General features: G+C 43.2%; 2 protein-coding genes across 3 annotated transcripts in view; one reads left to right on the top strand and one right to left on the bottom strand.

The window, feature by feature from the left end:
- LOC111161858 (eukaryotic translation initiation factor 2 alpha kinase 4) overlaps window positions 1-2,297 on the bottom strand; it is a 108,354-nt gene extending 106,057 nt beyond the window's left edge. Inside the window, exon 1 of the mRNA XM_022525879.1 lies at window positions 2,154-2,297. Coding sequence (XP_022381587.1) covers window positions 2,154-2,297 — 144 coding nt within the window. The remainder of the gene's footprint in view (window positions 1-2,153) is intronic.
- A 13,526-nt stretch (window positions 2,298-15,823) lies between these two features.
- Window positions 15,824-23,701, top strand: part of LOC111161892 (G protein-coupled receptor 176) — a 125,746-nt gene continuing 117,868 nt past the window's right edge. For both annotated transcript variants that reach the window (XM_022525955.1, XM_022525964.1), the window contains exon 1: window positions 15,824-16,035. In XM_022525955.1, the coding sequence (XP_022381663.1) occupies window positions 15,864-16,035 (172 nt within the window). In that variant the 5' untranslated portion in view covers window positions 15,824-15,863. The remainder of the gene's footprint in view (window positions 16,036-23,701) is intronic.

The following is a 23,701-nucleotide window of genomic DNA, read 5'->3' as shown; positions in this document are numbered from 1 at the left end:
TACATAAAATAATTAGCATTCATTCTCAAAACGTTTAATTATTTATAAATATTACAAATGCTAGTAAACTGTGACCTCTGAAACCTACATTCTAATGCATCCTCTAAAAGAAGTCAAAGAAACCTGAAGTTTATTCAGGTCAATAAATTCTGACCTGGATTTATTGGTAACAAATTTGGCTTAACCTGACAAGGAGCTATTAATAGCCTTTATTTAACCCAGCCTTGTGAATATTTGAACATACAGGTTACACTGCATTTTATTTTCGATGCCGCTTCCCTCACCCCCTACACCAAGTGAAGTGTTAGGTAAGGTATGGAATGTGCACACATGAACGTGAACACAAACACTTCTGAATTTTGCAACTGGACAGGTCTCTAGGGTTCTGGATAAAGAGTTGTGGACCTGCACGATCCTTCCCTGAAGAGAGGCACACGGGTGATAATAAGTACTTGTTGAATGACCACAGTCTGATTCATTGCTAATGGCCAGCAGTTACCTGCCTGTAAGGCCTATGAAAGTGTTCAGGCTATCCACCCCGTGCTATGAACCACAGACAGCTATTAGAGTTCTTCTGCCTCCCGTTTATAGTTTTTGTTTGCTTTTGTCAATCTTCTCTCTGTTAGAAAGGTCACCAACTATAAATTCTGCCATTATTGATATCCCTACCTGCAGCAGCTCCTTTTTGTCTTTCTGTAGCCTTGGAACTAGATAGCTAAGCATGTATAAAATAAATAAAAGTGGTTCTGGGGGCACGTGGGTGGCCCACTCAGTTAAGTGTCTTCAGCTTGGGTCATGATCCTGGGGTTCTGGGATGGAGCCTCAAGCTGGGCTCTCTGCTCAGCGGGGAGCCTGCTTCTCCCTGCCCCCTCGGACCCACCCCACCCCCTGCTTGTACTCCCTGTGCGTCAAATAAATACATACATACATACATACATACATAAATATTTTTTTCAGAAAGTGGCTCTGAAGGAGGTCTTACAGACTCTGTCTTGAGTCCATGGGTACACTCGGACTCCCATTTTGGCTGCTTAATGGGCCTACTTCCTGGTTCTCAATGTTTCGAAAGACAAGTTACCAGACCACCAGAAAGTTATATTACTTTTAGTGTAAGGATGTATAAGGGGAATGTTTACATTTTTACTACTTCAGGTAAAAAAACAAACAAACAAAAAAACTCTTGAAATTAGGCACTAGAAAAGAAAGCTCCCTGAGGGCTAGAGGTTTGATATGCTTTGCCATGGACTATGCTCCTGATGCCTAGAACAATAAATATTTTAACGAAGAAGCACTATGAGTGAGAGGGAGACAGCTGCTCTCACATCTGCAGAAAATCCTATCTGTTGAGGAAATGTGAAATGCAGGAATGACAGGTGAAGGAAGAGACGACTTTTTAAATGTTATTATTCAGAGATAATTCTTCAAGGGTGGGGGAGAAACCATCAGTGTCAACAGCTTATAATGAGCCTTTACTCCCAGACAGAAGGGAAAGTAGTATTTTAAATCTAATGTCATTTAAAAGGTCTAAACGCAGCACACTCCTCCATTATGGTTAAGATGAATGTATTCTATACTCTCCAAGTGCCTTAAAGGAAGTTCCTCCATGCGCAAAACAGTGAGGACACCCGGAGAGTACAACGAGGTTTACGTGGTTTCTAGTTTTGAAAACAAGGGAAGGTGAGACTTGCAGGGAATAGTGAAGGGCGGGGGGAATCAGTAAGGTCGGTGCAAACGCTCCCAAAGCCTTGTCAGAACAAAGTTGCAATGGATCTCTTATTCCACGGTTGTGTCAGATTCAAGGGCTTTCAGCTGGGGCGGGGGGTGGGGGTAGGAAGCGAAGACTGGAAGGAGGCAAGGATATTTCGGCGTGTCAGTGGAAATGAGAAGTGTTGGTTAGGGCAGAGGAGCCGACCTGGACGAAAGGCTGGGAGAGAATTCGGCCGAGGTGGGGGTTCTGGAGACCCCGCAGACCCGGCGCAAGGACAAAAAGTAAGCGTGGGTGGAACCGGGAGGGACTAAAGGACTGAAGAATCGTAAAAAGGGCCGGTGGCTCGGCGTCGGCAAGGCCAGGCCGGGCCTGGCCGGGGGAAGTCGCACAGAGGAAAGACTGGGCCGCAAAACCCCAGCACCGCCCGGGCCAGTCACGTTCCTACCGATTTGCCCGCGTCCGGTCGCAGGTCCTGGAAGTCGGCGCCGTAGATGGCCTCCAGAGCCTGCAGCTCGAGCTCCTGACGCTGTGGGTAGCTCTCCGGCGGCTCGTCCCGGCCGCGCCCGGGACCCCCACGGCCCCCAGCCATGGCGACGCGGTGGCCCAGGGGGCGGCCTTGCGGTGGCGGTGGTGGGCAACCCGCGGGCTCCCGGCCGGGGCTCCGCTCTCTTGACTGGCCCGTAGGCGGGGCTGCGCGCGGGGGGCAGGTCCATAGGAGGGAGCCGCGCGCCGGGGCGGGGCTGCGTGCCGGGGGCGGGACTGCGCGCCCTTGGCGTTGGGCGGGGGTCTGGGGGGCGGGTCCCGGGGGCGGACCGGAGCGCCCAGAATTGGCTTCAATGACTGGAGAACCCGCTCGGGTAACAGGGGAATGAGGCCAGGTTTTGGGTTTGCTGGTTTGTTGCGGGCGAACTAGAGCAAAGAAATCTGCAGGGACGTGGGAAAATAAATCAGTCAGAATGGAATGATAAGGCCAGATGTTTTCACGAAATGCATGGAACTTCTTTACTCCAGCACAGATCGTGAGAGGAAACTCAAAAGGGCAGACTTTGATGGGTTTTCAACTCGTTTAGGTTCCAACCTTGAACCTTCCCACAAGACTACTAGGAGTAAAGATCTTGACTTTTACTCCGCGTCCTCTCAGCTTTGTGGCCCCAAACTCATCCCTTTAAGGATGGATTCACCTGCTCTTTGTTCCTACCTTCCCACCTTTAAGAATCTCCATTATCACCCTACAATCAAACTGAAAAATGCTGGCATGCCTGGGTAGCTCAGTCCGTTAAGCATCTGCCCTCAGCTCAGTCTAGCCTCTTATCTGACTCCTTGCTCAGCAGGGAGCGTGCTTCTCCCTCTGCCTGCCGCCTCCTGCTTGTACTCTCTCCCTCCCTGACAAATAAAATCTTAAAAAAAAAGTGCAACTGAAGAATGTCTTCCCTTCAGTTAGCTGTATGAACTACTAGTGAAGGAGAGCTGGAAGAAAAGCAGTCAGAGACAAGCCGGTCCCGCCCCGTCCTGCCAAGAGGAAACCACCCTTAAAAGGATTTTACACCATCCTGGAAGGAGCCTTCCACCCTTTCCCATGTGATAGGTAGATGACAAAAACCTGATTGGGTGACAGGTGACGGGAGGGTTAATCAGATTAAAACAGCCCATAATATGGGCCAACAAGCCCATAAAAACCCCTAGATCGAAACGCCAAATTGGCAACCCTCTCTGGTCCGCATCTTGTTGGGGAGCTTTGTACTATTGCTCAGTAAACTGTACTGTCCCTCAATAAACTTTGCTTGGCTGCCCACCACTCATCTGGTCTACTTCTTCATTCTTGAAAGCGTTGTGATCAAGACCCACCTGCGGCACCGAAGGAGAAGTCCTGTAACACTACGGTTCCGTGAAGAGAAGTATGTTTCATGCGCCTTTACTTAATGTGAATTTAGGAGGTCTTTCTGTTATAATCCTGCTTCCAAGCATGTCTTTCTTTTCCCTTTCTTTCTTTCTTTTTTTTAAGATTTTATTTGTCTATTTGAGAGAGAAAGTGAGACAGAGTGCATAAGCAGGGAGGAGGGGGAGAGGGAGAGAGAAGAAGCAGGCTCCCCTCTGAGCAGAGGGCCCAATGCAAGACTTGATATCCCAGAACCCTGGCTTCATGACCTGAGTTAAAGGCGGGTGCTTAGCCAACTGAGCCACCCAGGTGCCCTCCAGGCATATTTTTCTTTCTTTTTTTTTTTCCTCCAAGCATATTTTTCAAGTGACTTTTCCTTTATTTACTCTTCCTACACCTATACTGTTTGCAAAATAATGATCCTTAAGTATCTGGCCATCATCAATTCACTCCGTGCTGGCCCAGTTAACAGAAGATAATCTGGCCCAGTTAATACGATAACACAAATGCATTAGTTTGACCCAAGGCCACTTCAAACTGTCCTCTTCCTTCCTTCCTTCCCCTGGGTCCTGTCCTTTTCCCAGCGATCTCTCTCTAGGTAAATGGTGCCACTCTGCCTGGATTCCTTTTCTCTCAGCTTTCACATTCAGGTAGTCCATTTCTTCAATCTATCCATTTCCCTCCATCCCATTACCACTAACTTATTTCACATCACAATCATCTCTTCATTGGGTGACCTTAACAGCTTGAAAAACAGTGTCTTCACTCTTGATCCACTTGAAACCATTTTTCCTATTGCAGCCAGAGTAATGTTACTCTGATCACAAATATGACGGGATCACTAATGATCACAAATATGATCTCACACCAATCTATAAATCCTTCAATTTCTTCAATGGTCTTTTATTTAAAAACTCTAATTACAGAAAATTTGAAACATATGTCAAAGTAGAAGAACTATTATAATAAACCCTCCTATTCTTGGGGTGCCTTCGTGGCTCAGTCAGTAGAGGATCTGACTGGGTCTCAGGGTGGTGAGTTCAAGCCCCACATTGGGTCTGGAACCTACTTAAACAAACAAACAAACAAATAAATAAGTAAGTAAACCCTCCTGTACTCATTACCAAGCTTCAACAATTATAGATATCTTGACAGTATTTCATTTCTCACCCTCCACCCCACCTCTGTAGGAGTGAATCTCAAAGAATCTCAAACATCATTTTTTTTCTATAAATACTTAAGGATGTATCTCTAATAGGCAAAGATCATAGGAAATTTCCACTTCAGTCTTAAGGGGTAATAGCAATATGTAATTAGCTCCCAAATAGTTCAGAAGATGGAGGGAGAAATTATGATAGGTCAAATGTAGAATGTTGACTATTAGAGAATTTAGTTGAAGGATATATGAAAGTTCTTTGGATGATTCTTGTAACTTTTACATAAGTTTGAAGATATTTCAAAGTCTAAATGTCACAATAAAAGAAACTGACAAACTTTTCCAAAGTGGTTGTGCCATTTTATATTCCCACCAGTTTATGAGAGTTCTGGGTATTCTATATCCTTACCAGTAATTGGTATTCTCAGTCATATATATATATATGATTTTATTTATTTATTAGAGAGAGAGCATAAGCAGGGGAAGCAGGAGAAGCAGGAGAAGCAGGAGAAGGAAAAGTAAGCTCCCTGCTCCCAAGCTCCCCTGGATATGGGGCTTGATCCTGCCTTTTCATTCTCTTAATAGTGTTTTACAAAGAGCACAGTTTTTGTTTTTTTTTAATGTCCTCTCCTCCCATATAGTTCTTACTTTTGAGGAAATTCAGTTCCTCAGTGTTTTCTTCTATGAATCATGTTTTGTTATGATATCCAAGAAATTTTGCCTAACCCAAGATCACAAGGATTTTTCCCTATGTTTTCTTCTAGAAGTTCTATAATTGGGGTTTTACACTGAGGTTCTATTATGCAATTTTAGTTTAAAAGTTAAATACGTACCTACCATATGACACAGCTATTCCACTCTTACATATTTAACCAAGAGTAATGAATCACCTTTTTGGTTAGGTTTATTCCTAGGTATCTTAGTATTTTTTGTGTGATTGCAAATGAGATTGTTTTCTTAATTTCTTTCTGATGCTTCATTACTAATGTGTAGAAATAAAACAGATTTCTGTACAGTAGTTTTGTATCCTGCAGCTTTACTGAATTTGTTTATCAGTTCTAGCAGTATTTTGGTGCAGTCTTTAGTGTTCTCTTTATGGTATCATGTCATCTGCTGGAAAAGTTGAGGTAAAAATAAATTGAGATATATCAATACAGTAGAATACAATCAGCAATAAAAAGAAATACACTGGGGCGCCTGGGTGGCTCAGTGGGTTAAGCCTCTGCCTTCGGCTCAGGTCATGATCTCAGGGTCCTGGGATCGAGTCCTGCATCGGGCTCTCTGCTCAGCGGGAAGCCTGCTTCCCTCTCTCTCTCTCTCTCTCTGCCTGCCTCTCCATCTGCTTGTGATCTCTCTCTGTCAAATAAATAAATAAAAATCTTTAAAAAAAAAAAAAAGAAATACACTGGGGCACCTGGGTGACTTAATTGTTAAGCATCTGCCTTCAGTTCAGGTCATGATCCCAGGGTCCTGGGTTCGAACCCCACATTGGGCTCCCTGCTCAGCAGGAAGCCTGCTTCTCCTCTCACTTCCCCTGCTTGTGTTCCCTCTCTTACTGTCTCTCTGTGTCAAACAAATAAGATCTTAAAAAAAAAAGAAACACATTATCCATGGAGTAATAAAATAGATGAATCTCAAAGTAATTATGCTAAAAGAAACCAGACAAAAGAGTACATACCATATGATTCCATTAATTTTTTAAAAATATTTTATTTATTTGAGAGAGAGCAAGAACTCACATGAGCTGAGCAGGGAGCCTGGGATCATGACCTGAGCTAAAGGCAGCTGCTCAATCAACTGAGCCACCCAGGCACCCCTCCATTTACTTTTTTTATATGATTCCATTTATATAAATTCTAAAGAGTACAAACTTAGTAATAGAAGATAAGTGATCAGTTGGGATAGTGAGAATAGGGATAGGCCAGAGGAAGCGATTCTAGAGGGACAAGAAGAAACTCATGGGGCTGAAGAATATGCTTATAATACTGATTGTGATGATGGTATGCTGTCTTTGGTAGCACATATACTAAAATTGGAATGATTGTGGTATCATTTCACAGGTGTATGCATATATCAAAATTTATGAAACAGTACAATTTGAGTATATGAAATTTATTATATGCCAATTATACCTTAATAGGTTGTTAAAAGACAAAAGTTGTTGTGTTGTTTTGTTTTACAGTGGCTTTTTTTAAATCAAGGTCCAAACAAAGTCCATACATTGCATTTGGTTGCTCTATGTCAAATAAAGGGTCAGCTCAGCAGGCTTGGAGACAAACTCCAAGCCATTGGAGCATCCAGCCTGATAAGAGTATCATTGTATAAGTGGAGTTTACAAAGAAATTTTCAGGATACCCCAAGATCTTCTTATTCTCCAACCCCTTTCTAAACCCTTAGATCAATTCTGTGAGGAAGAGCCTCTATTCCCCTGTGTACTCCCTGCTTCCCCAAAGTACATCTCCTGATCTGTTTACCCTCAATTTCCCAAGGAAAAACTCCCAGATTTACTGTTGTACTCCAAATCTTAAAAACCACAATCCTCTTTCCCTTCATTCCTGAAGGTTATTTTCCATAGGTGGGGAGTTCTGGGTCAACAGTTCTTTTCCTTCAGCACTTAGAAACTCTTGCTACTTCCAGCCCACATGATTTCCATGAGAAATCTGCTATCATTCACATTGTTTTTACCCTATAGGTAGTCAGGTATTGTATTTCTCTTTGGCTGCTGTCAGGATTCTTTTTTCTTTTTTTTTGTCTTAGTTTTTTTGTCTTCCTGGATGGAAGTTTGGCTAGGACTATGATTTGTCTTGTGTGGATTTCATTGGATCTATCCTATTTAGAAGTCACTAAACTTATTGAATCTCTAGATTTTTGCCACATATAGGAATTTTTAGCCATTAGTTCTTTGAATACCTTTTATGCTCTGCCTTCTTTCTCCTTTCCATCTAGGAGATAAAGGCATTGATGTGTTCTTGCTGCTTTGTGGCCTGGCAGCCAGAAGCAGGAGAGGTAATGTAGCCCCTGATGCTCAAGAAAGTATGAAATAAAAAAAAAAAACTTAGTGGCTTTTACAGTACATAAGTGGGTGTTTGTGTGCATTTTTACACATTTACATACCCAAATGAATCTTGTCCTTTAAATTCTGGAATACGTTTATACTTTTATTCCAAAGTTGTGCCATTAATTCCAAGTCAGACTATGAGTCATAGTATCTTACAGTCATATCTCATCTTTTAGCAAAAAAGATATTACTATCTTGATCACTTAATTAATCAGAATTGGTCCTAAGTAACTTTTGATTCTTTGAAAAAAATCAAATTTATTCTTAAAGGACATATTTGTTATTATCAGGGATACAGAAAATAATGCACCAGCTTCTAAAGTCACAAAAAGATGTTGAGAAATCATGATATTCTTCAACAGCTAAATAACTTCCCAAAGTGATTCCTTTAAAGGTGATAATACTCACAGGTATTTTAATTTTGGCATATTTCTATTAAAAAACTAGTCAGGTTGTTTTATGACCACTGTGTTTATGTGCTCTTATGTGTAAGATTATTGAGGCTACCTGGAGGAGGGAAGTATTAAATCTTGCACCTCCTAAATATTCTTGATGAGTTTAATAGCAATTCATAGGTGCAAGGACTATTACAAATTGGGAAAATGAATTAGGAGATATATTCATAGATTCATGTCAGAAGGAAACCATTTCCCAAACAACATGTTGAGATAATTTAGGATACATGGAAAGACTGTGTTAGAATCTTTTAAACAGATAATTGCTTTGGTGGTAACTTAGCATAGTAAAAACTAAGAACCAGAAAGTAAACATATTGAGCCCAGTAATGTAAAGGCTAAATTCTGGACTTCTAAATCTTCAAGTCAAATTTTCCAAAAGCCACGTTGTTCTTTGCTAATTGAAAATTAAGTAGTTCTTACACATTTTTTGAAATACAAGGCTTGATAGACACTGTTTTATTTAAATATACAGAGAATTCTTTGTTGAAAGGTGAAACTATATCCCCTTTGATATTTGTGTCTTTTAATTGTAAATAAACAGAACAGAAATATATCTTATATAGTTACCCTTTATTGATTTCCTCCAATGCGCCAGATAGTGTTAGAGGTTTCCTTTTTTCTTTTAAGATTTTATTTATTTGTGAGATAGGGGAAGAAGCAGAAGGAGAAGCAGACTCCCCACTGAACAGAGAACCCAACACAGGGCTCAATCCTAGGACCCTGGGATCATGATCTGAACCAAAGGCAGATGCTTAACCAGCTGAGCCACCCAGGAGGCTCCCTGTTAGAAGTTTTCATTATTTCAGTATTTTATTGTCCTTAAAACAACCTTACAAAATAGGCATTTTTTAAAAAAGTAAATCTCTATAGCCAGTGTTGGGCTTGAACTTAAGAACTGGAGATCAAGAGTCACATGCTCTACCAACTGAGCCAGCCAGATACCCCCTAAATAGGCATTTTTATCCATATTTGGTAGAGGAGGAAATTAAACTTAGAGAGGTCATGTAACTGCCCAGTGTCACAAATGGAAATGGTGGAGCAGGCATTCAAACCCAGGTCCTGCTGAACCCAACATTCATGCTGTCGCCTTGATCCTCACTATATTAGAATCTTTTATCTTGAGGGAATTGGTAGGTTTGCCAATGTAAAGAGATAATCTGGTTTCTAGGAAAAAAAGAAATCACTTATGCTAAGCTTAAGAACTCTCCAAAAAAGCCATTTAAATGACATAAATTTATCAGAGGTCAATATGTTTTTTGACATGAATAAGACCAATTGCTCGATTCAAAGATACCCAGAGGTTTTTATTATCAGCCACCATTTTTATTTTACAAGGATGTAGGATATCCAGTTGCCACTACCAGTATACACAAAGATTTTTAAATGTCCTGACTCAGTACCTTCCATTTCCTAGAAATAAAGTCAAGTCTGTGCCTTTTTTTTTTTTTTTTTTTAATATGGGACACTTCACAAATGTGTGTGTCATTTTTGCACGGGGGCCATGCTAATCTTCTCTGTATTGTTCCAATTTTAGTATATGTACTGCTGAAGCAAGCACAAGTCTGCTTTTTTAAATACACAGGCCCCAGTTTTCATAATTACATCTGGCAGGATAGTCTGGTTTATGCTGTGATACTGAGAAGCTCCAAAAATCTTGGTTGTTTGGTACAATTAAGGTTTATTTCTCGCTCACACGAAACTTGTTGTGGGTCTGGGTGGCTCACCAGGACTTCCCTCCCCTCCTTCCTCCTACCCCAATCCACTATAGTGACTCAGAAACATAGTCTACTTCTGAGCCCATGTTTTAGCTCTTCCAGTTCAACCTAAAGCGCCTTCCACTATTGCGGTGATCAGGCACCAGAGAGATTTGAGAATCACAAACAGCTTTACACTGCTGCAGCCCAGAAATGATTTGTCACTTTTGCCCACATAGCATTAGTCATAATCATCACATGACCCTGCCCACTTGCAAGGGCATCTGAGAAAAAGTCATCTGTGTATCTGACAGAAGAGAACAAGATATTGTTGAACGCTTACAATAGCTACATAATAAATCTGCATTATCTGTGTCTTATATAGGCATAGAAACAGCCATTTGGAAATAGAACCACCTGTTCCAGATAGGTAACGGTGGGTGGGTGGGGAGGGGCATCAGGAGCCATCTTCCCTCAACATGCTGCTCCTTGGGCTTACCAAGGCAAAATACTCTCATTTCTCCAGGTTTTCTTTTCTCTTCACCTTCACCACACAGGAGAATGTGAGGGTGTGGTCTAGGGGACAGGAAGGAGGAGGACACCCTCAATGAATAAAGGAAAGAAGGAAGGGAGAAATAAAACCCAGAGGCTCCTCTTCACTACCCCCACCTTGGGCTTTTCAAGTATCCTAAATCCTATTCCATTTCTTCTTCTCCCTACCCAAGCCCCCTCTTGCTCTTTATTCTTTTTCTTTTTTTTTTTTTTAATTTTATTTATTTATTTGACAGAGAAAGAGAGAGCACAAGTAGGGGGAGCAGCAGGCAGAGGGAGAGGAGAAGCAGATTCTCCATTGAGCAGAGGGCCTGACACAGGGCTTCATCCAGGATCTTGGCATCATGACCTGAGCCAAAAGGCAGACACATAACCCACTGAGCCACCCAGGCGTCACCCCCCGCACCTCTGCTCTTTAATAAATGCCCAAGAAAGTTGGAATCTAGGGTTTCTTTTGAACATAGATGAATCTTATTATATTCTGTAAATATTGAAAGATTTGATATTAGCACCTATATGTAAATTTTGCCTATCACTACACCACGGTAGTATAAGAGAAAAACACAGAGGAGATAATAGGCTTTTTAAAATTACCTATTACCTTTTTGACAGACTTTAATTGGATGAAACCTGCCCACAGTAAGGAAGGGAATTTTCTTTACTCGGTCTGCAAATTCAAATGTTAATCTCATCCAGAAATACCTTCACAGAAAAACCCAGAATAGTGTTGGGCCAAATATCTGCACAACCCCAGTGGCTTAGTCAAGTTGACACATAAAATTAAACATCATATCTATTTTCCCATGGTTACAATAAGGAAAATCCCTAAGCAAATCCCAGTAGGTATATGATTAAGAGCGTCGAATGGAGAAAGCTATGAGAATCTGTTCTCTTCCACACTACTATATTTTCTGCCTTCCTAGCACAAAGGTATTAACCTTTATTAAATGAGTGAATTACTGGCATAAGAAGAGTAGTTCTTTTTTTTTTTTTTTAGATTTATTTATTTATTTATTTGACAGACAGAGATCACTAGCAGGCAGAGAGGCAGGCAGAGAGACAGGAGGAAGCAGGCTCCCTGCTGAGCAGAGAGCCCGATGTGGGACTCGATCCCAGGACTCCGAGATCATGACCTGAGCCGAAGGCAGCGGCTTAACCCACTGAACCACCCAGGCGCCCCGAAGAGTAGTTCTTTTAAATGCCGTAGAGACTTAAGGAGGAAGATGGAAAGACCAACTAGGCCCTCCCTGCGAGTCTTTAATCCCCAGAGAATCTCACTCCCTCTTTTTGTCCCCACTCTGCCTGAGAACCCTATCATCCTGTTTATTATTTCAAAAAGAGAATGGCCCCTGAGTGCTAAAAAATGACTTAAAAACTTTGGGAACATGGGAGTTTTTAAACTGGGAAAAGGCCTTCTTATATTATTCATTATGGGAGAAGAATGTTACTTGTAATAGCATTTTCTAAGAGCCAGAGGCTGCTTATTTTCTACTCCATTTCCCATTGAGATAGGGAAACTGAAGGACCCCATAAAAGACTGCTTTTTTTGCTACCTCTACTCTTTTTTTAAGATCTTATTTATTTATTTGAGAGAGAGAGAGAGAGAAAGAGAGAGAAAGCAGGAGCAGGGGGGAGAGGGAGAAGCAAGCCTCCCACTGAGCAGGGAGCCCAACATGGGGCTCCAGCCCAGGACCCTGGGATCGGGACCTGAGCGGAAGGTAGACACGCAACTGACTGAGCCACCCAGGTCCCTCCTTTTTTTTTTTAAATTAATTAATTTATTTAAGAGAGCAAGGTAGAGAGAGAGCATGGGGGTGGGGGATGGGGTGGAGTGAGGTGGGGGCAGACAGAGATGGGGAGAGAACCCCAAGCAGACTCACATGATGCTGTGATCACAACCTGAGCTGAAACCAAGAGTCAAATGCCCAACAGATGGTACCACCCAGGAGCCCCTTGCTGCCTCTGTTTTTGCTAGGACTTGCCTACCGCCTCACACAGACCTTAACGTATTTCCTCCTTGTAAAGGTCAAGGGGTTAATGATTACTTTGGAGACTTCTGGCACAATAGAAAGCATCTAAGGTGACTGGGTGAGGTCATTATGAAAGTTTTCCAAGACCACTGACTCCTCGTACCTTGATGCCAAGAACCCTAGCTCCAGGGTATAAGTGACTTACGGAGGATACTTGAGCTCTCATCCTTGTTTTGCCCAAGGCTTGGTATGGCTGGGAGGGCACTGTTCTTAATTTAAAAAAAAAAAAAAGACCCCAAGCAAAGACAAGACTCTCTTCTCCCAGAGTCTCCCAGAAATTCTACCTGTATCTTCTCTCTCTGTATATATCTCCAATAAACTCTGCTCTCATTTCCTCTCAGCTTGTGTTTGATTTCTATCCGCCTTGAAGCCAAGGATCCTCCTGGCTCGTCCTCTGGGAATCCCTCTGGGTCCTCAGACTCAGCCAGCCTGCATCATCATTACATTTTACTGTAGTTCCAGAAATTTGGGGGAAAAAATTAGCTAGTCCACAAATGTAGGTTGGTAGTCCTACCACCTGCCTTCAGCTCAAAAACACGAAATACCTATACATGATAAACAACGGGGACAGACTCCAATTAATTTTTTTTAAAGATTTTATTTCTCTGGGGCACCTGGATGGCTCAGTTGTTAAGCGTCTGCCTTCTACTCAGGTCATGATCTCAGGGTCCTGGAATCGAGCTCCACATCCGGCTCCCTGCTTGGCAGGAAGCCTACTTCTCCCTCTCCCACTCCCCCTGCTTGTGTTCCCTCTTTCGCTGTGTCTTTCTCTGTCAAGTAAACAAAATCTTTAAAAAAGAAAAAAGATTTTATTTCTTTATTTGACTGAGAGAGCAAGAGCACGAGCAGGCAGAGCAGAATGGCAGGCAGAGAGAGGAGCAGCCCCCCGGGATCATGACCTGAGCCTAACGCAGACATTTAATAGACTGAGCCACCCTGATACCCCTTAATGTTGTTTTTTTTTTTTCACCTTTTCAGGTTTAATTCCAGGAAAACGATATATCTAAAATGGGGCCTAGATCACAAGTAGGCAGAGAGGCAGGCAGAGAGAAGGGGGAAGCAGGCTCCCTGCTGAGCAGAGAGCCCGATGTGGGGCTCGATCCCAGGACTATGGGATCATGACTTGAGCCGAAGGCAGATATATATACAATGGAATACTATGCAGCCATCAAAAGAAATGAAATCTTGCCATTTGCGACGACGTGGATGGAACTGGAAGGTATCATGCTTAGCGAAATAAGTCAATCAGAGAAAGACAACTATCATATGATCTCCCTGATATGAGGGAGTGGAGATGCAACATGGGGGGTTAAGGGGGTAGGAGAAGAGTAAATGAAACAAGATGGGATTGGGAGGGAGACAAACCATAAGTGACTCTTAATCTCACAAAACAAACTGAGGGTTGATGGGGGGAGGGGGATGGGGGGAGGGGGATGGGTGGGTGGGATTATGGACATTGGGGAGGGTATGTGCTATGGTGAGTGCTGTGAAGTGTGTAAACCTGGCGATTCACAGACCTGTACCCCTGGGGATAAAAATATATTATGTTTATAAAAAAAATTTTTTTTTTATGTAATCTCCACATCCAACATGGGGCTGTAACTCATAAGCCCAAGATCAAGAGTCCCATGCTTTACTGACTGGGCCAGCCAGGTGCCCCAAGAAATTTTATAATTCAATTCTTGAGAGTTATTATTCAGGGACCTAATGTGATCAGTCAGTATGTTCAAGTCCTCTACCAACTCATTCACTAATGAAAAAGAAACCCGTTTCCACAGCCTCAAACCAGCAGCACAACTTTGTCTTTTCCTGTCTGATTTCTCCTTTTCTCCGGATCCTTTCTCTGGATGCACTACATGTTCCTTTGACTACTCAGCTACTATCCCAGCTTCCCAACTTTCTGCATCCGCAGGCAGAAAGTTGCTCCCTCCCCAAGCATTCATTCTTCGGATGCACCAGGCTTGGGCTGTACTGTATGCCTTTTTGAAATGAGACTCAGTAAAAAGGTCCAGAAAACCGTTCACCGGATTCCCAAATTTTATCTTTCACCCTCAGATATACCCGAGGCGTCACTGAGGAGCCAAAAACTGGGATACCTGCTCAGGTGACAGCGTAGTGTAATTATAAGCCTCTCAGGCAGCCTCTGCCGAAGTGATAAGGGTCAGTGACCACAGGAGTAAATAAAGCTAAGCCGGAGAAGCGTCTTGATCGCAACCACTGCAGCTAACTCAGAACCCCTTGCGCCTCCCACCCTTCCCACGCTCCAGCCTCGGCAGTCGCGCCTAGAAAGGCCAATATGGCGCCATCCCCGGGGCCTCAGGGGCGTGGAGGGGGGGGGGCGGAGCGTGCGCGTCACGTGACCTCCGCCCCCGCTCCCTCCGCGGGCCCCGCTCCATTCCCCTGCTCCCGGGGAGCGCCGGCATTCGGGAGGTACGCACACGGTGCCCTGCCCCTTTAGGGGCTCGTCCGTTGTCCCCGCGCGTCCGCTAGCGTCTCTCCCCGCAGCAAAGGCCAGAGCAGGGCCAAGAAAGGGGGCGCTAGGCGGTGCAGAGGCAAAGGGGCTGCAGAACGGTGTCACTGCCGCTGACACCGAGGCGGGAGGTCGGAGCCCCGCGCTAGGTGCTGGGCCGGAGGAAACCGCGCGGGCGTCCTAGGGGACCGCTAGGCGCTGAGGGGCGAGGCTGTTGAGGAGGTTCAGGGCATTCCGGCCAGATCGTAGGTGCCGTCGGGGACTCGGGGGTCCCCTCGGAGCTCCGGTCACTTGCCTTGGGCGTTTCACAGGTTTCCCATCGCCATCCAGCCCCTCAAATCCAGTAGGATTGAAAAACGGCCTCAGCTAAATGTTCTCTTCCTTCTGAGGAGAGGGGTCGAGCCTGTCAGCTGGAGGGGACTCGAAAGGGATGGCCCGGCCCTCGGGGGGGTGAAAGGAGCAGAGGTTGAAGAGTGCGGCGGGAGCGGGGGGCGCCCTCCTTGACTATCAGATGCCTCCTGTGTTTCCATCTCTGCGGAGTGGGCTTGGCGGCGCTGACTACCCTGCAGGAGGGACGGACGCGGCTCCGCCGGCTCTGACCATGCCGCCTCCATGTGGCTGCTGAAAGGGACCCAGGAGGGAACCGGCTTGGGGCGCAGCCTCGCCCTCTTCCCTCCCCGCCTCCCAGGCGACGGGGCTGGCGATGTGGAGACGTGAGGAGACCCGCGGCTGCCCCGGGTTCTCCAGGACTCCGCGAGGCGCCCGCGCGTTCCACTGCACCCGGGGCAGGGGAGACCCAGGCGGGGCTCCGTGGTGGGCGGACGGGCGGGCGACGAGCAGAGCCGGAACCCCTTCCTCGCCATGGGGCACAACGGCAGCTGGTTCTCCCGGAACGCCAGCGAGCCGCGCAACGCATCGGGCGCGGAGGCTGGGGGCGCCAACCGCAGCGCGCTCGGGGAGTTCGGCGAGGCTCAGCTCTACCGCCAGTTCACCACCACCGTGCAGGTCGTCATCTTCATAGGCTCGCTGCTCGGTAAGCCGCTAGCGGGGGCGCCTCCCGGGTGGGCTTCCCCCAGCACACAAGCTCAGAGAGGGCACGGGATCGGGGGCCGCCGGAGCCGTGGTGGGTTTCGGGGTGCCTGGCAAAGTGGAGATGGTGGGTTTAAAAATGCGGGGGTAACTGCGGGGAAGTTAAACAGGGACGGTCCACTCCAGCCCCCGAGCTGGAAGCAGAAGAGTTCTGGAAGGGCTTTCTCCGGTTCCGAGGACCGTGCGTGGTATAGGCGGAGGTCCGCCTCTGGGGCAGCCCTGGCGGGACCCTTGGTGATGCGCATAACCTTGCCCAACAAGCATTCCTCACCTCCTGGGTGCCAGGTCGGTGCGCTGGTCCGAGCTCCTGTTTACAAATATCGAGGAACAAAGATTGTTTTGTTACTGATGATTGATGTGTTTTGCACTCCCATCTATTCCCTATATAAAAAAATTATTTTGAAAGAGCCTTATTTTGCGCGTGTTTTAGGGCTTGCTGCTTCGGAACACCGACCTGCTTGCTGGTAAACAATCCTGTGGAGAGTTAAACTCTGTTGCCTTCTGATCTTTTTAGAAACCCCAGACAAATCCCAGCATATTTCTCTACCTTTGTTTCGTCTGAAGTACAAAATATACAGATTTTAGGTATATTTGTTCAACGAACTGAAATGAGTGGTTGGTTAATAAAAATGTTTGTCCACTAGCATGAGAATTACCTGTACTTCTAGTGGGTACTCTTTAAATGATAAATGATCACAGTGTTCGTTTCAGTGGAGGTTAGTTGAACATGTATATTACTTGTAAATATGTGACTTCCCTTCAGATGTAAATTTTCTGACATGGCGTTTAAATGGATGTAAAAAGATGTGTGACATTGTGGTCAAGAGCAGTCTTAAAATTTCAAAGTGGGAATAGGTTTTTTGCAGACACCTGTGAATTTCCATGTAAATCAAGATAAGTGATCTCAAAAAGACTGGAAAAATTTTAAATGTTTGGAATTTCCCTCCGTAATTTTTCTAGTTGTAATCATCCTGTCCCACTGTTTCATACTGATTTTCCACTTTTTGTCATGAGGGCATGTTCAGGAGTAGACATCAGTGTGGCTGTGTCTAAGTGTGTGTGTGTGTGTGTGAGAGAGAGAGAGAGAGAGAGAGAGAGAGAGAATGTGTTTTTATGAGAATTATAAGTGCACATTAACAAAGCAAATGCTTGTGTATCAAATATTTTCAGTATTCATTTAACAAACACTGAACACCTACTAGGTACCATGCACAATGAATTGTAGATTATTGGGATTTAAATGCTAGTGTTGTCACATTTAGTTGAAGTGTGGATTATTGGGGAGAGTAGAAGTGACTGCACTTTTATTTCTGCAGGGTTTTTACTAAATATATATATGTGTATGTATACACACACACACACACACACACACACACACACACACACACACACACATTTGTTTTGTTTTCCCCGTTGGGAACTCTAACCATGAAGAAAGATGATGTTGGGAGAAATTTTCCTGCAGTTTGACTCCATGATTTTGAGTACTACTGGAATAGAAAACAGAAAGTATGTAATGGCATAGCAAATAGTGCACACTTAATGTTAGTTTTGCTTCCGGTGTACCGTCTATTTTTGTAAATTGCATTTGATTCAAGAATTGCTAGGTAGGGGTGTCCAGGTGGGTCAGTTGGTTAAGATCTGACACTTGATCCCAGCTCAGGCCTTGGTATCAGGGTGGTGAGTTAAAGCCCGATGTTGGTGGGCATAGAGCCTTATTTTTAAATTTTTTATTAAAAAAATTTTTTAGAGATTTTATTTATTTATTTGAGTGAGAGGGATCACAAGCCGGGGGAAGGGTAGAGGGAGAAGCAGGACTCGCCACTGAGCTGGGAACCTGATGAAGTTGATCCCAGAACCTTGGGATCATGCATGACCTATGCCAAAGGCAGACACACTTAAAGGACTGAGCCACCCAGGCACCCAGGTGTAGAGCCTTCTTTAAAAAAAAAAAAAAGAAAGAAAGAAAGAAAGAAAAGAAAAAGGAATTTCTAGGTAAATCTGCCCTTATTTCAACTCTTTTTCCTCACAGTGGTTTAATTGACAGGAAATAACTGTTCTTGTGGGTTTTTCCCAGGAGGAAACTGATTTTCCTCTTGATTGTTAGTTATGCCTGGCTTGGCTAAGGAGGACATATTTTCTCCCTTCCACATTACTTGGCCCTCCTAAGAGAAAATTCCATTTGCTCCTTTTTCTTTTCAGAAAAAATATAAATACAGTTAAATTTCTTGAAATCAAAAGTCAGAGAACTTGGGCAAAAGGAAAGACAACGCGGGGTGCCTGGGTGGCTGTCAGTTAAGTGTCTGATTCCTCATTTCTGCCTAGGTCATGACCTCAAGGTCCTGGGATGGAGCTCCACCTTGAGCTCTGCACTCAGTGGGAGTCTGCTTGTCCCTCTGCACTCCTCAAATAAATAAATAAATAACATCTTCAAAAGGAAAGGCATTCCAGGTTTCCTTTAAATATTAGCTGAATCATAACATTGCCTTTTGTACTTATTTACTGGTATTCTTGATTCATTGTTTTTGAGGATTTGACCTGTATAAACAACTGTGTAGTTGAATCCTCCTGGTGATGCTAGCTGAGGCTTAGAGCTTAAGTGGCAAAGCCGTGTACAGTCAGTTGCAAGGCAAGTAAACTTGGGAAGCATAATTTCATGAAAGGCCCCTCCCTCCTCCAAGAGAAAACTCACAGATTAGGAATAAAAGAAAAACATTTATTATGGAAGAATCCTTAAGGCTGAAAAGTAAATGGAGGATGGAATAGTATCTAGAACAGCATGTAATGCTGATTCAATCTGCTTGTTAATCATATCTGCAAACATAGACAAATGAGTTTTTCTTCTTTTTTTTTCCTTTAAACAAACTCAAACATACTTCCTAGATTGCCTAACTAGATTTTTTTTTCAATAGAATTTTCAAAGGCCAACTGTTATGTGAAAATAATTCCTTTATACTATTCTTGTTTTACAGTCTCTTTTGGAAACTTTTAGAGCCCTGTATGAGGAAAAAACCCAACTTGGAATGACTATAATATTCCAGCCACAAGGAACATTAATTGCTTTCAGAATGAACTCCTGAATTATATATAATACTCTTCAAATAACGCCTTTTGAGGCTTTGTGTAAACTAGTGTTTCTCAGCCTTTTTTTTTTAATTTTAAAAAGATTTTATTCATTTGAGAGAGAGTGCACAGAGGGAGAGTGAGTGGGAGAAGCAGGTTTCCTGCTCAGTAGGGAGCTCAGTATGGGGGCTCAATCCTAAGACCCCAGTACCATAACCCAGACTGAAGGTAGACACTCAACTGAGTGAGGCACCCAGGCACCCCCTCAGCCTTCTTTATTTAATATCTTGGGATATCTGAAGATATGCTCTAGATCTTGAAAGAGTAAAATAATTTATATATATATGTATATATATATACATACATATACACATATATATTTTTTTTAAGATTTTATTTATTTGACAGAGAGAGAGAGCGCGCACAAACGGGGGCAGAGGGAGAAGGAGAAGCAGGGTTCCTGCAGAGCAGGGAGCCCAATGCGGGTCTCTGTCCCAGGACCCTGGGATCATGACCTAGGCTGAAGGCACACATTTAACCAACTGAGCCACCCAGGTGCCCTGATGGGGTCAAGATAATTTATAGATTTCCCTTTAGTAAGTATATGGCACACAACACTCTTAATAGTGAACAGTGTAAAATTAAAAACGCAGTAAGATTTGGAATCATCATTTACAATAAGTGCTTTGGATCTAACTCCTCAGAGTTGATCTTCTCTCCCTTTTTGCCACTCCTTTGGGATTCACACTGCAAGTGCTTGGAAAGATGGGCCCCCTCTGGTGCTTTCACGTGACAAAGGTCAGTGGCTGTTACAAAGCCTGTTACCTCTAGTCTCCCCCACTGCATAAATTGCCTGTCATCTGTGCTTGTTATCATTGGAGGAATTTAGGAGGTTTTTGTAAAGGAACCTGCTCTTATTTAAAGAAAATGAGTATTGTTGACAATAGCCAACAAATTATGTATCTTTCCTCATCAGTGATCTATAGTATGAAATTGATGACCCTAAGTAAAGGTCCATCTTGTCTGTGGCCTGATTCCTCCAGCAGTGGTTATTGAAGTATTCATTTCAAAGGATATAGGGGGAACTATCTTACTGAATTGATCTGACAGATAATATGGATAAACACCATTTTTGCTCATGATTTTTTTTTTAAGATTTTATTTATTTGTGAGAGAGAGGGAGAACAGGTGGGAGAGGGAGAAGCAGGCTCCCTGCTGAGCTGGAAGACTGCCTCAGGGCTCCGGGCTGGATCCCAGGATCCTGGGATCATGACCTGAGCCAAAGGCAGACGATTAACAGACTGAGCCACCCAGGCATCCCAAGTTGTGAGCATTCTGTATATATTCTGAACACTAGATTCTTATTGATACGTGATTGGCAAAAATGTTGTCCCATCCTGTGGATTGTCTTTTCATTTTATTGCTGATATCCTTTTTAAAACCACAGAGGTTTTAAATTTTAATGTTGATTTATCTAAAATTCTTTGATGTTGCTTATGCTTTTGGTATCCTATCTAAGAAAGCACTGCCTAATTCAGGATGATGAGGATATATTCTTATGTTTTCTTCTAAGAGATTAATAGTTTTAACTCAGCAATTAGGTCTTTGATCCATGTATGTTAATATTTGTACATAGTATGAACTAGGGGCCTAAATTAATTATTTGTGGATCTGTGGATAGCAGGTGTCTCAGCATCATTTGTTGATAATACTTTTCTTTCCCCCATTGAATTATCTTGGCACTCTTATTGGTCCTGGTAAAACTTTGGACACCACTGCTCCATTGAAGGATTTTCATAAACCTTTGACAAGGGGTAAATAAAAGGAAAATGAATCTTTTTCTCCACTGGTGCTTATACTTTATGTGCTTTAAAAACAATCTGGAAACAGAGGCATGGAGATCAACGATCAATGTCTAATGTATTAAGAGACTTACTTGCAATATAATCAGGTAATTGCTTTTTTCTGGGTTTCTTAGATTCTTCCACCTAGACTGGCAGTTAAGTCCCTTTTCATGTGTTCTGATATGGCTTTGACTCTCTTAAGGCTCAGTCATTGGTAATTTCTGGGGTGTTAATTATCTGGCTTTATTGTAACTCTGCTACATTAATATTGTTTCTAACAGGAATTGCTCATCTAAAAAAACTAACCTAGAAATATTTAAAACAATTTCACCTTTACAAATGTGCCAATAGCTGTGAGCCCACTGGGACAAGAAGACAGATTGAAAGTTAACTCCATCATTTTGTTTTTCTTTTATTAAAAACAATTTTTTTTAAGATTTATTTATTTGACAGAGAGCACAGGCAGGGGGAATGGCAGGCAGAGGGAGAGGGAGAAGCAGGGGGCTCCATCTCAAGACTGTGGGATCATGACCTGAGCAGAAGGGAGATGCTTAACCAGCCGAGCCACCCAGGCACCCTTTAATTTATTTTAATTAATTTTTAAAAAGATTTTATTTATTCATTTGACAGATCACAGGTAGGCAGAGAGGCAGGCAGAGAGAGAGAGAGAGAGAGAGAGAGAGGAGGAGCAGAGAGCCTGACAAGGGCCTCGATCCCAGGACCCTGGGATCATAACCTGAGCTGAAGGCAGAGGCTTTAACCCACTGAGCCACCCAAGTGTCCCTATTTTAATTTTTCAGTAATCACTATACCCAGCGTGGGGCTTGAATTCTTTTTTTTTTTTTTTTTGAAAGATTTTATTTATTTATTTGACAGGGACAGGTCACAAGTAGGCAGAGAGGCAGGCAGAGAGAGAGAGAGAGAGAGAGAGAGAGGGAAGCAGGCTCCCTGCCGAGCAGAGAGCCCGATGCGGGATGCGATCCCAGGATCCTGGGATTATGACCTGAGCTGAAGACAGAGGCTTTAACCCACTGAGCCACCCAGGCGCCCCTTGAATTCTTGATCCAAAGATACAGAGTCATGCTCTAGTGACTGAGCCAGCCAGGTGCTTCTGTTTTGTTTTTCCTTTTACCTGGTCCTGTTTTATTCTGGACCTTAATCTTCAGTATAGTTCTACTGAAATACAGAATTCCTTTGCTTAGAATTAGAAATGTAGCCTTTGCAAGGACCCCCTTCCCAATCAGATCAATTTTTATATGGTGTTAAAATCTTAAATGTGTTGATAGTTAAGGTATTTTTGATGCTGGGGGTCAAAGCAACTAATTTCTTGTCTGGAATTTTCATACTTCGTTACTTTTTTTTTTTTTGCTTTGCAATTATTGGCTCTCAACATCCATGGTTCTCCTAGAGATACCCTCTTACATTATTGGGTGAGATTTTTGTAGAATGGGAGGAAATTCTCGAAACAGGAACAAACTGATATGGCTCTGTTTTTAATCTGGGATGCCTGAGTCTGAAACTCTCTCTTTATATAGAGTTTACCGAAGAGTTTATCTACATGTCACATTTCTGGACAAGCCATTTAGATTAAGTAGTGACTGGAAGTTTTTGTGAAAATGATTTCATTGTCAAGGAACTTCTATACTGGTTGGATGAAAAATCTTTATTAGTTACATAGCACAAAAACTGAGAGAAGTTTATGGCTACACTGGAAGGTAGGAGTGACAGGAGGTAAAACCTGGAAGTAAGGATTTAACCCAGGGAAATCTAAAAAATGAAACTATGCAAAAAAAATCAACCCCCATTTTTAAAGTTTTTATGTTCTTGTGTTCATTCCATCTCTTCTCAGATACCTCAGTTTCTTATTGTCCTTTCGGATGCCTAGTGACCACCTTATTCTGAGGTGTTTACTTGAATCCTCTCTCGCAAATTTAACAGTATCTGTATTCCATTCCCTCCTGGCCGAAAGCTAAACAGGCAGCAAATCACTTTAGATGTAGAGGCTAACAGATGTAAATGTGTGAATATATTTTACTTTTTAAAGACGTTTACTGTCTTCAGCAAAAAGAGTGACTAAACTGAGTATTTCATGTACTTGACAGATGATGATGGGAAATGGATAAGGCAGATCTTTTAGGAACCGCTAGTCACATCGCACAGACAAGCCTATTGTGCATAAGGCATTTAGAAAAGTTGAGGGTGTAAGCACACATCTGGCACATAAAGGATAGTTTCAGTTGATACTAGTGTCTCGTTTTTTCTTTATGGTTTTAATTCCCTCTTTTATTTCTTTCATGAGTTTAAACATGCTGTTTTGGATTGTTCCTTTGAAGTGTTTATTTTGTCTGTTGATTCTCTCTGGTGGTGGATCATTTCCTTGTGTGTGTGTACGTTTTTGAGTGGGAGTCCATCTTCATTTTCTACAGCATTCTGTGAGATCTTGGCCGTAGAACCGGCTTCCGGACCAGTTTCACATTGGCTTTTGCCAGGTGTGGTAGGGTCATCACTAGCTTAAGACCTCAGCCACAGGAAAAGACGTTTCCTTGTCATCTCTCTGAGGTAGAGGATACTTTTTTACCCTGTCTTCCAGGAGATAGGTAACCGAAAGTTAGGTCACCGTAAAGTGGGGTGGTGGCATCTGCTCAGAGGAAGAATACCTTAGAACGTTAAAGAAAATAAGTTAGTAAGTGGAATGAGGGAAGG

The sequence above is a fragment of the Enhydra lutris genome, unplaced genomic scaffold, assembly GCF_002288905.1.
Source record: "Enhydra lutris kenyoni isolate GAN:26980312 unplaced genomic scaffold, ASM228890v2 scaffoldscaffold4, whole genome shotgun sequence".
Taxonomy (NCBI): Eukaryota; Metazoa; Chordata; class Mammalia; order Carnivora; family Mustelidae; genus Enhydra; species Enhydra lutris.
Note: the sequence above shows the minus strand (reverse complement) of the source record. Positions and strands in the feature narration are given on the sequence as shown.